Source organism: Rutilus rutilus (assembly GCF_951802725.1).
Source record: "Rutilus rutilus genome assembly, chromosome: 14".
In the NCBI taxonomy this organism is placed as follows: Eukaryota; Metazoa; Chordata; class Actinopteri; order Cypriniformes; family Leuciscidae; genus Rutilus; species Rutilus rutilus.
The window spans coordinates 17,984,075-17,999,291 of record NC_140219.1 but is presented as its reverse complement, the minus strand read 5'-3'; the positions used below and the strand labels follow the sequence as shown (position 1 = coordinate 17,999,291).

General features: G+C 40.2%; 1 protein-coding gene across 1 annotated transcript; it reads right to left on the bottom strand.

Annotated features, from left to right (window-relative positions):
- Positions 1-347: 347 nt before the first annotated feature.
- Positions 348-14,742, bottom strand: xpnpep2 (X-prolyl aminopeptidase (aminopeptidase P) 2, membrane-bound). The gene is made up of 21 exons (XM_084430820.1): positions 14,645-14,742; positions 14,053-14,120; positions 13,256-13,366; positions 12,838-12,901; positions 12,586-12,690; positions 12,274-12,360; positions 7,320-7,463; positions 6,547-6,648; positions 6,359-6,440; positions 6,083-6,284; positions 4,862-4,951; positions 4,040-4,149; positions 3,034-3,111; positions 2,833-2,904; positions 2,519-2,579; positions 2,356-2,425; positions 2,095-2,199; positions 1,534-1,593; positions 1,380-1,456; positions 1,197-1,286; positions 348-651 (listed from the first exon to the last, which is right to left on the bottom strand). The coding sequence occupies exons 1-21, from the start codon at positions 14,691-14,693 to the stop codon at positions 463-465; spliced, it is 2,016 nt and encodes a 671-aa protein (XP_084286946.1). The 5' UTR covers positions 14,694-14,742; the 3' UTR covers positions 348-462.
- Positions 14,743-15,217: the final 475 nt, after the last annotated feature.

Below are 15,217 nucleotides of genomic sequence, written 5' to 3'. Positions count from 1 at the left end.
GTATGAAAACATAAAACATAGAACACATAGAAATCCAATGTAGTGGTGGATATACTGTAGTATTTTAATAAACTATAAATCAACAATGATTGTCTTAACATATATTCTGCATACATTTACCAGCAATTTATTTATTTTTAAATCAAATATTTTTAAATTAAATATGTGCAAAAACTTTTACATAAAATACATTATACAATACTAACACTAGTTTATATTAACATAGACCAAACGAGGTCTGGTAAATCCACTGAAAAGGGCTTAAAATGACCAGATCAAAGAGAAATAATAGGAGAGAGAGAGAACACTGTATATAAAAGACAACTTATTTTAAGTAGCCTATTCAACATTGGAGCTTTTCAGTTTGTGCCTGAAAGTGGGTTTGTTGTACCAGCCCACAGAAGGAGCAGTACTGAGGTAGTACTGAATGCTGTGGAGTAGGTTAAGCTCTTCAGTACGTATTTACAGCACAACGGAAGCCAGCACTGTGACTAACAGTGTGACTGAGGAGATGACAGCTGAAGCTCCAGCTGTAAGGAAAGGTGCCGTGTGCTTCATCATCCAGTCATGCTCCTCCTTCAGCCCCTGCCTCTGTAGCTCGGGACCCACCACGCTCCGGATGGTCTCATAGTACGAGTTCAGCCAGTGCAGCTACAAGACAACAACAAAGAAAGAGACATAATCTGCACTGCAAGACATAATTGAAATCAACAACTGATTTTTGTTTATGAAAGTAAAAATAAGGATTTTTTCATTTTCAGCGAACCCACAACCCCCCTCCCAAGATGAATTTCTAGTGAAGAGCGTCTGTGGGTACTTTTTCAAAAGGAAATCAACATTTTTAAAAACACAAAGCTGTGGTACGTGGTAACTGGTTCACTACCCAGATTTTACATTGGAAACCAAATAGAACCCAACGCACACATAAGTAAACTTACGAAAGTAAATTTATATAAAAAAAGGTTACACTTTATTTTAAGGTGATGCAGTTACATTGTACTTACTCAAATAAGTACTGAGTAATACTAATTAACTGTACTAAAGAGTTAGGTTTAGGCTTAGATACTTGTAATTGTGCATAATTTACTGTTGTTATTACTATAGTAAGTACATGTAGTAACGTCACCTTAAAATAAAGTGTTTTCCAAAAATAGTAATATATAGAGAAAGATTAAAACTGGTATTATTTCAAATACCTGCTCAGGACTTAGAAGAGATGTGTTAATCAATTTTCTGTCATAAGGCACCATTGAGATGGTTTCAAATGTCAGGTAATTGCTGCTATGCTAGTAGGGGAAAACAGAGAAAAAAAATTCACATTTTTTTTATTATTTCGCACTGGATTTACATAGTCCTGGAGTCCAATTAGTTGGATGTACCTTTGTAGTAGCTGGAACAGTGACAGCAATGTCTTCTATCCGTATACCAAATTCATTCTCCTTGTAATAACCAGGTTCTAAAGGAGAGTTTGTCAGTTTAAAATGTAAGTATCAAACAAAGGCAATCATAATGAGCTGCTTAATGATTCCTCACCAATTGATGTAAACATCCCCTCTTGAAAAGGAATATTACTGGACTGAAAACCCACAGGCCCTATCAGAGCGGGGAAAAAAAGACATTATGAAGAGATATATCACATAGCAGAGGAGCATATATTATTATAAGCTCACCAAGGCTGCATTAATTTGATAAAATCCTGAATTTTCAGCATAATTACTTCAGTCTTCAGTGTCACATGATCCTTCAGAAATCATTATAATATGCTGACATTCTTATTACTATCAATGTTCAAAACAGTTAATATTTTTGTGGAAACCGTGACACATTTTTTTTCAGGAGATTTACATTTGGCAAAGAACACCATTTATTTCAAATAGAAATCTTTTTGTAACATTACAAATGTCTTTACTGTCACTTTTGATCAATTTAATGCATCATTGATGAATAAAAGTATTCATATATATATATATATAAAACATACTGACCCCAAACTTTTAAACAGTAGTGCATTTTACTTTTGTTATCAACACAAATGCATCTATATAACAAGATTACTAAGTCAAATATATAAACATGTCAGAGAACCAGACTTACATTCATGGACTCCAAAGTAGTTTCCCACACCATGACCAGTGCCATGACCATAATTTAAACCAACTTCCCACAATGCTCTTCGTCCCAGCATCTCCATGTTCACGCCTATGATGGGAATAAAAACACATGAATGGTAAGCACATGACAGGTTTTGTGGTGGTCACTGTGAGATGTCTGCTGTGTATAGTTCGCCCTCTTGTGGAAGTTACATGACATGGTTGCTTGAAGGGAGATTGTGATTGAAGAAGAGGAGATCCTCACCTCTAGTTCCAGCAGGAAAGATGGTTCTTGAAATCTCAATATTTCCCATGAGCACCCTTGTGTAGGCCTCCTATCAGAGTAAAACAGGGAGAAAGCAGATTTATTTTTAGTAGCCTAAATATATGCTCTGCATCATTAGTATCTCCCTTTGCCTGTTCAGTACCTTTTGAAAGTCAGTGGGTTTACCCCAGTGCACAGTACGTGTTATATCAGTGGTACCATCACTGTAACAGAGAATGAGATAGCTGGTTTAGTGCTTGATTTGTTGGTTTAACTCAAATAGTAACTAACCTGGAAACCAAAAATTTGAGTTGGTACAGAGAAAGAGATCCAACTCAAATTTTTAGTTTCAATGAACTCAACATTTTAAGGAAACCAGTTCACTTACTATTTAAGTTAAGCTCACAGTGAGATTAGTTATGTATCGCGTTTTTGCACACAAACAGAACTATGTACTAATAGTACTATGAAACTCACAGGTACTGTCCTCCAGAGTCAACAAGATACATCTCATCCACTGTCAGAATCCTTGCAGCTTCAGTAGATGGACTGTAATACATGATAATAGTGTAATGATTATAGGTAAATAAATTGAATATAATTAAATAGTGAAGAAAGGAAATTACGGGAAAATTAAACATCATCAGAGGGCAAGGAAAAGGAAGACATATTTATTACCTGTAGTGAGCAAGAGCAGCATTAGGTCCACTTGCAGAAATGGTCTCAAAGCTCGGCCCTCTGCTGTTCTTTTGCTTGCTGCCAAAACACAATTAAGGGTTTGTGTTTCTCAGGAAAAAAGGAAGTAAATGTGTTGTAATACACCACAAAGTGATTTACACAAGAATCCATCTTTTAAATTAATATCTTTGATGTAGGAACAGGTTCCTTGTGCAAATGATGTTATGCCTACAATGAATGTTTAGAAAGACAGCTAATATAGAGTGTATACAGTCTGTTTCTGTAAGTAAATATTCATTTCGTTTTCTCCATAAACTAATATTTAGCCATAATGTATAAATCTTTCAAGAAATAAGAAATACATTATATGTAAAAAACAAATTCAACTGCCAAATTTAGAGAGAATTACACTACCCACGTGTATATCATAATATAAATGAATAAATAAAATGGCATTTAATTGCAAAATTCACTGTGAAGAATTATGCTATATAAATATTTTGCAAAAAAAGTGTTTGGTAACACTTTAGATCAGGGTCCAATTCTCACTATTAACTAACTATTAACTATGACTTTTGCCTCAATGAACTCCTAATTACTGCTTACTAATAGTTAGTAAGGTAGTTGTTGAGTTTAGGTACTGGGTAGGATTAAGGGATGTAGAATATAGTCATACAGAATAAGGTTTTATTAGTACTAATAAACAGCCAATACCCTAGTAATATGCATGCTATTAAGCAACTAGTTATTAGTGAGAATTGGACCCTAAACTATAGTGTTACCCATTGTTTTGTACTTATAATGATTGACTGTAAGTAGTTTTGTCCATCATTTTTTCCATAGTATATAGTCGTGAACTTTTGAACTCTTTTCTCAGATTTTTGGAACAACTTGAGGGTGAGTGTGATGACATCATTTTCATTTTTAGGTGAACTGTCCCTTTAATCCCATTTGTTTTATGTGTGAGTGTTATCAGTGATGAGGGTTTAGCTCGGCTGTTCTGTACCTGCGACACTGATCAACAAATTGTGCTGCTGTGAGCTCGGTCTCTGTGCCTTCTGGAACTTTCTTTTCGAGCCACAACAGAAGCTGCATGACTGCGACTGCGTCCCTAACCTGTGGGAAGTCAGAGAGGATGTTCACCCATCGTGGCTGAATGCAGTCAACTGAGGTCTGGCTCTAGGCCATAAAACACCAGAACAAAGATGTTTGTCCATGCATGTTATCAGATGCAGTTGTTTTAGATTGAAAAACTCATTCTGCAAAATATGTCAATAGACCATTAAATACAGCAAACATCAGTAAAAAAAGATCCCAATATGTTTGATGGAAGTTCTACGATAAGGGGAGATAACACATTGATTGAGTTGAATCAAGGTGCAGTGAATGGAGCCTGTCTGGCCCCCTAATGTGGCTTTATGGTGTGATAAAGTGCCCCTCAATCTAGAAATTATGATAATACAACACAGGTATCGGTAAACAGTGTCCATCAGGCTGATGGTCATTTGGGGAGAAGACTGTGTGTAAGGTATTAGTTAGTACATTAGTTAACTACATTAGTTAACATAAACTAACAATTAAAAACACTTCTAAAGCATTTGTTATTCTTAGTTAAAGTTTATACATTATTAAAATCAAAAGTTTTATCTGTTAATATTATTTAATGGAACTGAGCCAACACGAACTAACAATGAACAGTTGTATTTTTTAACTAACACTAATAAAGGTTAATACATACTGTAACAAATCTTTTGCTCATTATTAGATAATGTTAGTAAATGCATAAACTAATGGGACCTTATTGTAAAATGTTACCGTATCCTCTTACATGAGCCTCTTTGAGAATACGCTGCTCTGTCACATCTTTCACTGCTTTGGTGGTCAGTACCGGAGAGTAGGTGCTGGTCAGTAGCTTGTCCTTAAAGAGATAAGGGATAAGTTCATCTGTGGTAAAATATTGTCTTCACCTGTACTGTGTGTGGGACACAAGCTAAATTATGAAATCAGTTTCAGTCCATCCATCCATCCATCCATCCACAGTATTCATTATGCCTTATGAAATCATAGTTTCAGTCCGTCCATCCATCCATCCATCCATCCATCCATCCATCCATCCATCCATCCATCCATCCATCCATCCATCCATCCATCCATCCATCCATCCATCCATCCATCCACAGTATTCATTATGCATTATGAAATCATAGTTTCAGTCCGTCCATCCATCCATCCATCCATCCATCCATCCATCCATCCATCAGCAACTTGTCCTATATCTACCACACTGTTCTGCATGTTTATTTGACTAACAATGTCTAGGATTGTATTTCTTGAGATCTGCAATTTTCCTTGCACATCAGGAACAGTTCAGTAATTTCACTTAAATGGCAATTAAAATGACCTATTAATTGTCATTTAAGTGAAATTACTAAACTTAAATATACGAGCTTGATAAAAAATGACCATTCTAGAAGAAATTTTCAGATGGCACTTAGAGGCTTTTGCATCTGAACTCTTCATATATATATATATATATATATATATATATATATATATATATATATATATACATACATACACACATCCGGTGATAAAATAATTTCTTTTTCAGTCAGTTGGAAGGGCAAAATATGTGGCTGAAATAGCTACACCGTATCAAAAATAGAAACAGCTCCACTGGTTATAGCAATCTAATTTTGTCACACATGCCTGACGTACAGTAGATACATAACCTAACTTTTTCGATAGACGCAAGCACATAGGCTTGTTTTCCGTCTACTAGACTACAGTTACTTATTTACATTCATGTTTTCTGCTTTTAAAAGCCATATGGGAAAAATATACCAGACTACTGTTTAAAACTTCTTGAACAGAAGTGCAGAATAACATTAAAGGCCAAACCAAATGCAGAAAGTGAAAACCGATTATTAGTACTAAACATTAAGGGCTGTGTATGGAACTGTCTCAGCCATATTCAGCCTGCAGATAGTTTGAGCATCAAAGCTGACAAGCACATACCAGTAGTCTATAATTTGGATCTAGGTCTTACCTCAGGAGTGATGAGCTCATACAGGGCTTGGTTGGTGTACTCTGTACCCACCCACACCCTCACGTTGGTCCTCTTTAGATAGGACTCCAGGTAAATGCGCACAGAGCTGTACTCAAGCAGCTGCACACAATAGGCCAGGTTGCACGAAGCATTCAGGTACAGCTTCAACTCTTCCGATATTCGTTCAATGTGCACAAAGAGCCTGGCAAAGGAGGTTAGTTAGAAACTGCACACCAACTAATTATAGTGCTGTTAATATGAAACAGAGGAACTTGCCATATCTCATCCATTGTCAGCAGAGTGTAAGAATAGAAGAATGGATTAAAAGGGATGTCGTTGCCTCGTAGATTAAACAGCCCTGAAAATAGAGACGCAAACTTAAATGCTTTGGCTTGAAGAGTTTTACAAAACGATTCAGAGAAAATCTCCAGCATTTGGCATTGTGTTGTGCATTGGGTGCTCACATGCAGTCTCATCCAAAGCTGAAAGCAGCAAAGCGGTGGGCTTGTATGGATTGTCACTTATTTGGGCTCGTATATGATCTACTTTCATTTGCCAGGTCCTCTCTGAACAAAAGAACAAACACACACATGCACAATGTCATCTTCAACTACATCAAAACCTTAATAAAACATAAAAAAAAAAAAAGATTGAATGAATCACGAATTGTTATGAAAATGAATCATTATTTTGAGTCAAATCTTTCCAATGTTTTACTTTAAAATAATTTAATGATACTGGGTTTAAATAATTAATTCATGAATCAGGCTGATTAGGGTTTTTACAGAGACCCTAAAAGATGATCTTCCTGTTGGGACAAAATAGTTTGATCTGTTTCTCACGCAAAGCTATCATATAAATTCAGAAGACTTGGAATAAAAGGCACAACTCATTTTAAAATACTTTTTTGAAGCTTGAAAGCCTATTTTATGAGCAAGAGCGACAAGCACAGAATTTCTCCTTTTATGTCCCACAGAAAAAAAAAAAGTAATGCATGTTTTGATCAACATGAAGTCATTTTTAGGTGAACTATTCTTAATCAAGCCTCATTGACTTTCTCTTTGCACCGGATGAGCTAGAATATCCCCTCTGTCTACTGTCACTGCTGTAAGTTATATCGCTGGTCATTAAAGATTAAATAAGAGCTTTATTGCTCTGTTTGTCATGATCTTATGGTCCTCTGCGCTGTTCGCGTGGCACTTATCAGTCAAGTGATGCTGATAAGACATGCACACACCAATGACACTGTCAGGTAAGCGCATGGGGTTGTCAGGAGGCAGAGGAGGTCGATCTGTCCATATTTGATCCACCAGGTTATCAGGAACAGACTTCAGGATCAGGCCTGCTGGAGCCAGGTTGGTGTTGTAGATGCCAAATGTGTCTGCAGTAACAAAGAACAGTGACCAAATGATTCAGCACTGAATTTGATGATCATTTTTGTTACTACATTTTTTACTTGTCATACATACATGTATCATCATGTCATCATTTTAAGATATTTTATATATACACACTACCATTTTATGCTTACAAAGGCTGCATCAAAAATACAGTAAAAACAGTAATATTGTGAAATATTATTGCATTTATTATATATTATATTATTAGATATTATAACTGTTTTTGTTACGCTGACGGCTGAAGCAGATGCAGAAGCAGGATCCAATTGCAGCAGGTTTTATTAAACAAACTCAAAAGATAATAAACTCAGACAGCGACTCAGGAACAGGAACAGGAACAGCCAACACACAACATTAAGAACTCACAAAGACTGAAACAAGACACAGGGCTTAAATACACAGACAGACAAGCTAAACAAGATAACAAGGGGGCGTGGCTAATGAAAAACACCTGGGAAGACTAATCAACATAACGGGGAACTGCTAAACATAGAATGAGACAGGGGAACACAGACATGAATCGTGACATAGCCCCCCCTCTATGGGCGGCTCCCGACGCCCATCAAAACAAAAACAATAGTTCAGGAGGGTGGTGGAGCGGAGGCGGACCCGGGGGTGGGATGGAGGGCCAGGCCCGTGGAGTGGAAGAGGACCTGGAGACTGCGGCAAGATGGGAGGCCAAGGCGGATCAGGCTGTGCAGGCGACCAGGGCGGAGCAGGTAGTGCAGGCGAAGACGACCATTCAGGCGGCCAGGGCGGAGACGACCCTTCAGGCGGCCAGGGCGGAGACGACAGTCCTTCAGGCGGCCAGGGCGGAGACGACAGTCCATCTGGCGATGCAGGTTGAGGAGGTGGCCATGGTGAAGCAGGCTGAGGAGGTGGCCCTGATGAAGCAGGCTGAGGAGGTGGCCATGGTGAAGCAGGCTGAGGAGGTGACCACGGCGGTGAGGACCCTTCGGGTGGCCACGGCGGAGAGGGGAGAAGACCCTTCGGGTGGCCATGGCGGTGAGGACCCTTCGGGTGGCCATGGCGGTGAAGGTTTATTGCCCCCCCCCCCAAAATGTTCCTGGGGAGGTTAACAGACTTAGGCTCCGGGTAGGACCAGCGACGAAGAGGGCTTTGAGCTGGGCAGGACCAGCGGCGAAGAGGGCTTTGAGCTGGACAGGACCAGCGGCGAAGAGGACTCTGAGCTGGACAGGACCAGCGGCGAAGAGGACTCTGAGCTGGACAGGACCAGCGGCGAAGAGGACTCTGAGCTGGACAGGATCAGCGGCTCTGAGGGCTCTGAGCTGGACAGGACCAGCGGCGAAGAGGGCTTTGAGCTGGACAGGACCAGCGGCGAAGAGGGCTTTGAGCTGGACAGGACCAGCGGCGAAGAGGACTCTGAGCTGGACAGGACCAGCGGCGAAGAGGACTCTGAGCTGGACAGGACCAGCGGCGAAGAGAGCTCTGAGCTGGACAGGACCAGCAGCGAAGAGGACTCTGAGCTGGACAGGACCAGCGGCGAAGAGGGCTCTGAGCTGGACAGGACCAGCGGCAAAGAGGGCTCTGAGCTGGACAAGACCAGGGGCGAAGAGGGCTCTGAGCTGGACAAGACCAGGGGCGAAGAGGGCTCTGAGCTGGACAGGACCATCACAGACTCTGGCTCGGCGTCGGCGGCCATCTTGTCCAGAGACACTGGCTCGGCGGCGGCCATCTTTTCCGGAGACACTGGCTCGGCGGCGGCCATATTGTCCGGAGACACTGGCTCGGCGGCCATCTTGTCCAGAGACACTGGCTCGGCGGGCGTGAGATGAAGCTCTGGCTCGGCAGGACTGACGTGAAGCTCTGGCTCGGCAGGACTGACGTGAAGAGGCTCAGACTCAGCAGGGCTGACGTGAAGTGCAGGCTCGGTTGGACTGGCGTGAAGTGCAGGCTCGACTGGGCAAATGACTGGTTCGGTGGTTTTGGCGGAACGTGGAGCAGACCTGCGAGCTCCCCGGACGGATATCCAAGCGGGGTCAAACACTTTAGAAGCCAGATCAGCACTGTTTGAAATAAGTTTTCGTGCTCTGGGCCATGTGATCTCAGCCACTGGTCCGAAACGGATACGGTGCTCAGCAGGGAGTGGTAATGTGGGTTTGCCTGGGCTGACAGTGTGAGCAGGTTTGGCTGGGCTGGGTGAATGTAGGGTCCAGCCCAGCCAAGTCTCTTCTCTCCAGTCCAGCCCCGAGAGATCGGGGAGTGGTCGAGGATCGACGCATCCGGCTCCGATTATATAACCTGTTTTTAAAGTTTCATCACTCAGATCACAGTTTGTAGCTAGCTCACAAAATTTCTCAGTAAACTCAAACAGATCGTGGCTTTCCTTCACTATCGCCGTGAGCCGATCCCAACACATCTTGAAGGACGCATACTGCTGGATCCATAAATGGTGAGTTCTTCTGTTACGCTGACGGCTGAAGCAGATGCAGAAGCAGGATCCAATTGCAGCAGGTTTTATTAAACAAACTCAAAAGATAATAAACTCAGACAGCGACTAAGGAACAGGAACAGGAACAGGAACATACAACATTAAGAACTCACAAAGACTGAAACAAGACACAGGGCTTAAATACACAGACAGACAAGCTAAACAAGATAACAAGGGGGCGTGGCTAATGAAAAACACCTGGGAAGACTAATCAACATAACGGGGAACTGCTAAACATAGAATGAGACAGGGGAACACAGACATGAATCGTGACAGTTTTCTACTTCAATATACACTCACCTAAAGGATTATTAGGAACACCATACTAATACTGTGTTTGACCCCCTTTCGCCTTCAGAACTGCCTTAATTCTACGTGGCATTGATTCAACAAGGTGCTGAAAGCATTCTTTAGAAATGTTGGCCCATATTGATAGGATAGCATCTTGCAGTTGATGGAGATTTGTGGGATGCACATCCAGGGCACGAAGCTCCCGTTCCACCACATCCCAAAGATGCTCTATTGGGTTGAGATCTGGTGACTGTGGGGGCCATTTTAGTACAGTGAACTCATTGTCATGTTCAAGAAACCAATTTGAAATGATTCAAGCTTTGTGACATGGTGCATTATCCTGATGGAAGTAGCCATCAGAGGATGGGTACATGGTGGTCATAAAGGGATGGACATGGTCAGAAACAATGCTCAGGTAGGCCGTGGCATTTAAACGATGCCCAATTGGCACTAAGGGGCCTAAAGTGTGCAAAGAAAACATCCCCCACACCATTACACCACCACCACCAGCCTGCACAGTGGTAACAAGGCATGATGGATCCATGTTCTCATTTTGTTTACGCCAAATTCTGACTCTACCATCTGAATGTCTCAACAGAAATCGAGACTCATCAGACCAGGCAACATTTTTCCAGTCTTCAACTGTCCAATTTTGGTGAGCTCATGCAAATTGTAGCCTCTTTTTCCTATTTGTAGTGGAGATGAGTGGTACCCGGTGGGGTCTTCTGCTGTTGTAGCCCATCTGCCTCAAGGTTGTGCGTGTTGTGGCTTCACAAATGCTTTGCTGCATACCTCGGTTGTAATGAGTGGTTATTTCAGTCAAAGTTGCTCTTCTATCAGCTTGAATCAGTCGGCCCATTCTCCTCTGACCTCTAGCATCAACAAGGCATTTTCGCCCACAGGACTGCCGCATACTGGATGTTTTTCCCTTTTCACACCATTCTTTGTAAACCCTAGAAATGGTTGTGCGTGAAAATCCCAGTAACTGAGCAGATTGTGAAATACTCAGACCGGCCCGTCTGGCACCAACAACCATGCCACGCTCAAAATTGCTTAAATCACCTTTCTTTCCCATTCTGACATTCAGTTTGGAGTTCAGGAGATTGTCTTGACCAGGACCACACCCCTAAATGCATTGAAGCAACTGCCATGTGATTGGTTAATTAGATAATTGCATTAATGAGAAATTGAACAGGTGCTCCTAATAATCCTTTAGGTGAGTGTATTTTAAAATGCGTCACATGATTCTTCAGAAATCATTCTAATTCATGACACATTAATTATTATTATCAATGTTAAAAACAACTGCTTGATATTTTTGTGGAAACCATGATTAATTTTTGTCAGGATTATTTGATGAATTGAAAGTTCAAAAGAACAGCATTTATTTAAAATAGTTTTTTTTTTTGTAACATTACAAATGTCTTTAATGTCACTTGTCACACAAAATATCCTTGCTCAATAAAAATATTATTTTCTTTAAAAAAAAAATATATATTTACACTATTTCAATACTCCACTTTAAACTAAGTAACTTTGCAGCTACATGTCAACTAACTCTCACTATTTTGTAGCTACATGTCACTAACTCGCATTAGAGTATTAGTAGACTGTTAGGTTAGGGTTAGTAGAAGAATAAGTTTATTATGTAGAATAAAATTGACATGCTAGCTGACAAGTTGCAAAGTTACTATTGTACTATAAGTGGACTATTGAACTAAAGTGTTACCAAACTTTATTGTGCTTTTATGTTTAGTATGATTTAGTTTCCTGTTTCTGTTTGCATCTGTGTCTTCTTAATTTAGTTTTCCCTGTGTAAATAAGCCCCAGTGTTTGCTGTATTAAGTTTTTCAGTTGTTCCTTGTATTCCTGTCATTTGTTTTCCGTGGAATCTCCTTGCTCTCCTTGTTACATTATTTCCACACATTAAACCAGAATATGAAAAAAAAACCAGCAACATTTGAACAGAAAACATCACACAATACAACATTACTTAGTTGATCTTATTTTAAGAAAACTGAGTATTACATTTAGCCATGTTTGCTCACCTACAGAGAAGAGGAATGGGTCAAAGCCCACCTGATCTCCCACAGGGATCTCCAGGATTAGCCAGTTGGTGATGCTGCGAATGGAGCCTGTGATCCAGAAGAGTTAGACCAGGAAAGTGTTAAACACTCAGATCAGTTAATACACCAGAGGAAAAATTAGGAGAAAAATAAAACAATTTGCAGTAATTAATATCATAAAATGTTTCAAATGCATAGGATATTAATTGTAATATGTGCTAGAAAAGGCATTCATGCTTTAACTTCTTAGACAAGTTTAAAATATTAATTTCACTCTCATAATTTGCTCCTCACCATCCCGCTCTAGCTCCCAGTTACAGTCCATTTGTCTCTCTGCTTGAATCCAGTAGCGGCTATCGGTCCACAAAACAGCCTTGTTTTGAGTAATTACAGCTGTGCCTAGGAATTAGAAACAGACTCTTGTAAGTTATAATAGAATACAGGAGTGGGACATTTGTTAAAGTCCAAAGTGACAAACGTAATGTGACTGAGAATGATGCATTATACAATATAGCAATATTATGATGGGTTGGCTGTGAAACACACCTGCAGAGCCAGTGAAGCCAGACATCCAGGCCATCCTTGCATCTCTGGGGGCGATGTACTCACTCTGCCAATAAAATCACAGTCAGTTACTGTCACAGAGTTCATGTCTGAGAATGAAGAATATTGAAAGAGGAGCTGAGGTTTAGAAGTTTGATATTATTCTATTCTGTAGACATAAGACCTGTAGCTTTCTCATAGTGTTGAGCTCATATGAATGTATAGTTCTTATAAATAATATAGTTTTTGATAAAACATTTTTTGCATTTCATTATAACTGTTAAAATATTAGAATTAATTTTGACATTGGCATTTATTTGAGATCCGAGCATAGAATTATTATAATTTTTTTTAAATGGTTAGGGCAATATTGACCCTTAATATGAAAGTTAAGTTCTGACACTGGTTAGCGGTTTAGTACCAGATGAGCATCTGTGGCAGGGATGATGTAGGCAGAGATGTTCAAACTGATCATGGACTCTCTCAAGTCACGAAGCCTCAGAGTTGTGTTTACAGCTGTTGATGGCAAATACTGGAACAAAAGGAATGAATCATTAAAATATATTCCATCATAATGATTTACTGTATCCATCAAGGAAATGTAAAAATGTAATCCTCAAGAATGTTAAACACCACAAATTTAATGCATTTACTCAGACAATGCATAAGAAAAAGAAAGTAAAAGTTCACAGAAAACAAACACACACACACACACACGTCTGGTTCGCTATCTTTGTGGAGACTATCCATAGACGTAATGGTTTTTCTACTGTATAACCTGTATATTCTGTGCCCTTACACTAACCCTACCCCTAAACCTGCATTTAAAAAACAAACAAACAAAAAAAAAACATTCTGTATGATTTATAAGCTGGTTTCCTCATGACACATGACATGTCCACAGTGACACAAGTCCCCACCGAGATAGAAAGGCGCGCGCGCGCACGCACACACACACACACACACACACACACACACACACACACACACACACACACACACACACACACACACACACACAGAGATCAAATTTGGGGTGTGCATGACCTAAAAAAAAGCTCTTATCAGAGGAGAAGATCTCCTCTCTGAGATGCCAGATTATTTTCTCTTCCCACTTCTCTCTAATCTAAAGACGAGTCCTAGCAGTGGGCTGAATTTGTTGCGTGGATAATCAGTGGAAAACACGGACAGAGTAAGGATATATGTGGAACAGAGTACCGGAGGAATTGCCGAACAGTTCCTCTTGCTGCCTGGCCCTTCTTCGGCCCGCACCGCATGTCTGCCTCCTGTGATGACACACAAGAAGAAACACATGCAGGACAACAGAGTAACTGTTTTGAACTCACTGTAAGCACATGTGCTGAGCAAAGGGCAGCAACGGTGGTTAAACTTGTACCATTATTATTCAAGATGACAATGTTTTCACGTGTCAATATGATTGAAACAGTAAAAGCACATGCATAAAACTCACATAAAATCTTATAAAACAATATAGCTAAATATAGAAAACACACCATATATCACCATTCTCTAAAGGAAAGAACATGTAACGCACAGTCCCTTACATAATCATATGTAAACAGATTTGTTTTGTGGTTAGAATGAGCAAACAAATGACATTTTACAGCAGAATTCATTTTAAGGCTAATGACATGCAAATGTATTCCCATAAATAAACCAACACACATGACATAACAACAAATGGTAATGATAGCCTTACTCATACAGTGCACGATTGTCGCATTCTTGCATAGTTACACCACACCATCAAAACAAAGTCGCCATCACGTACACATCATTTTTTTTTTACCTCCAAGAACCACAAGACACACAGCCAGTATCCAGCCTGAGGAGCTCATTTTAGACCATCTGCTCCAAGCAAGTCCACACACAGAGTGTGACGCGGGGCACAAGTGTTTCTGTCTTGTGAGTCCATGCACGTGTGTGTACGAGGGTGTTTATGTCCTAGGGGGAGGAACTTTGGCCGCGACTCTAATCTTTACTACAGTAATAAAAGCATGGTGTCTCTTCTCTCTATGCCCTTCTATAATGTGCAGTGCATTTACCCAGGCATGGCAAAGCAATTGCTAGTCACATATAAATTATAGCCAATGTCTCCTGAAACATTCTGTAGTCTAGCATGAACCCCACTTCACTGCAATCTCACTGTAAGCTAACAACATCACTCTGACTTTTCAAGAAAGGTTTTATTGTGTGTCCACTTAAAGGGATAAGTCACCCAAGCATGAACATTACGTAACCATTTACTCACCCTCATGTTGTTCAATGTCCTTTTTCTTCAGTGGAACATAAAAGCTGAAGGTTGGCTGAATGTTCAGACTGCACTCTTCTATACAATTAAAGTGAATGGGGATGATGTTGA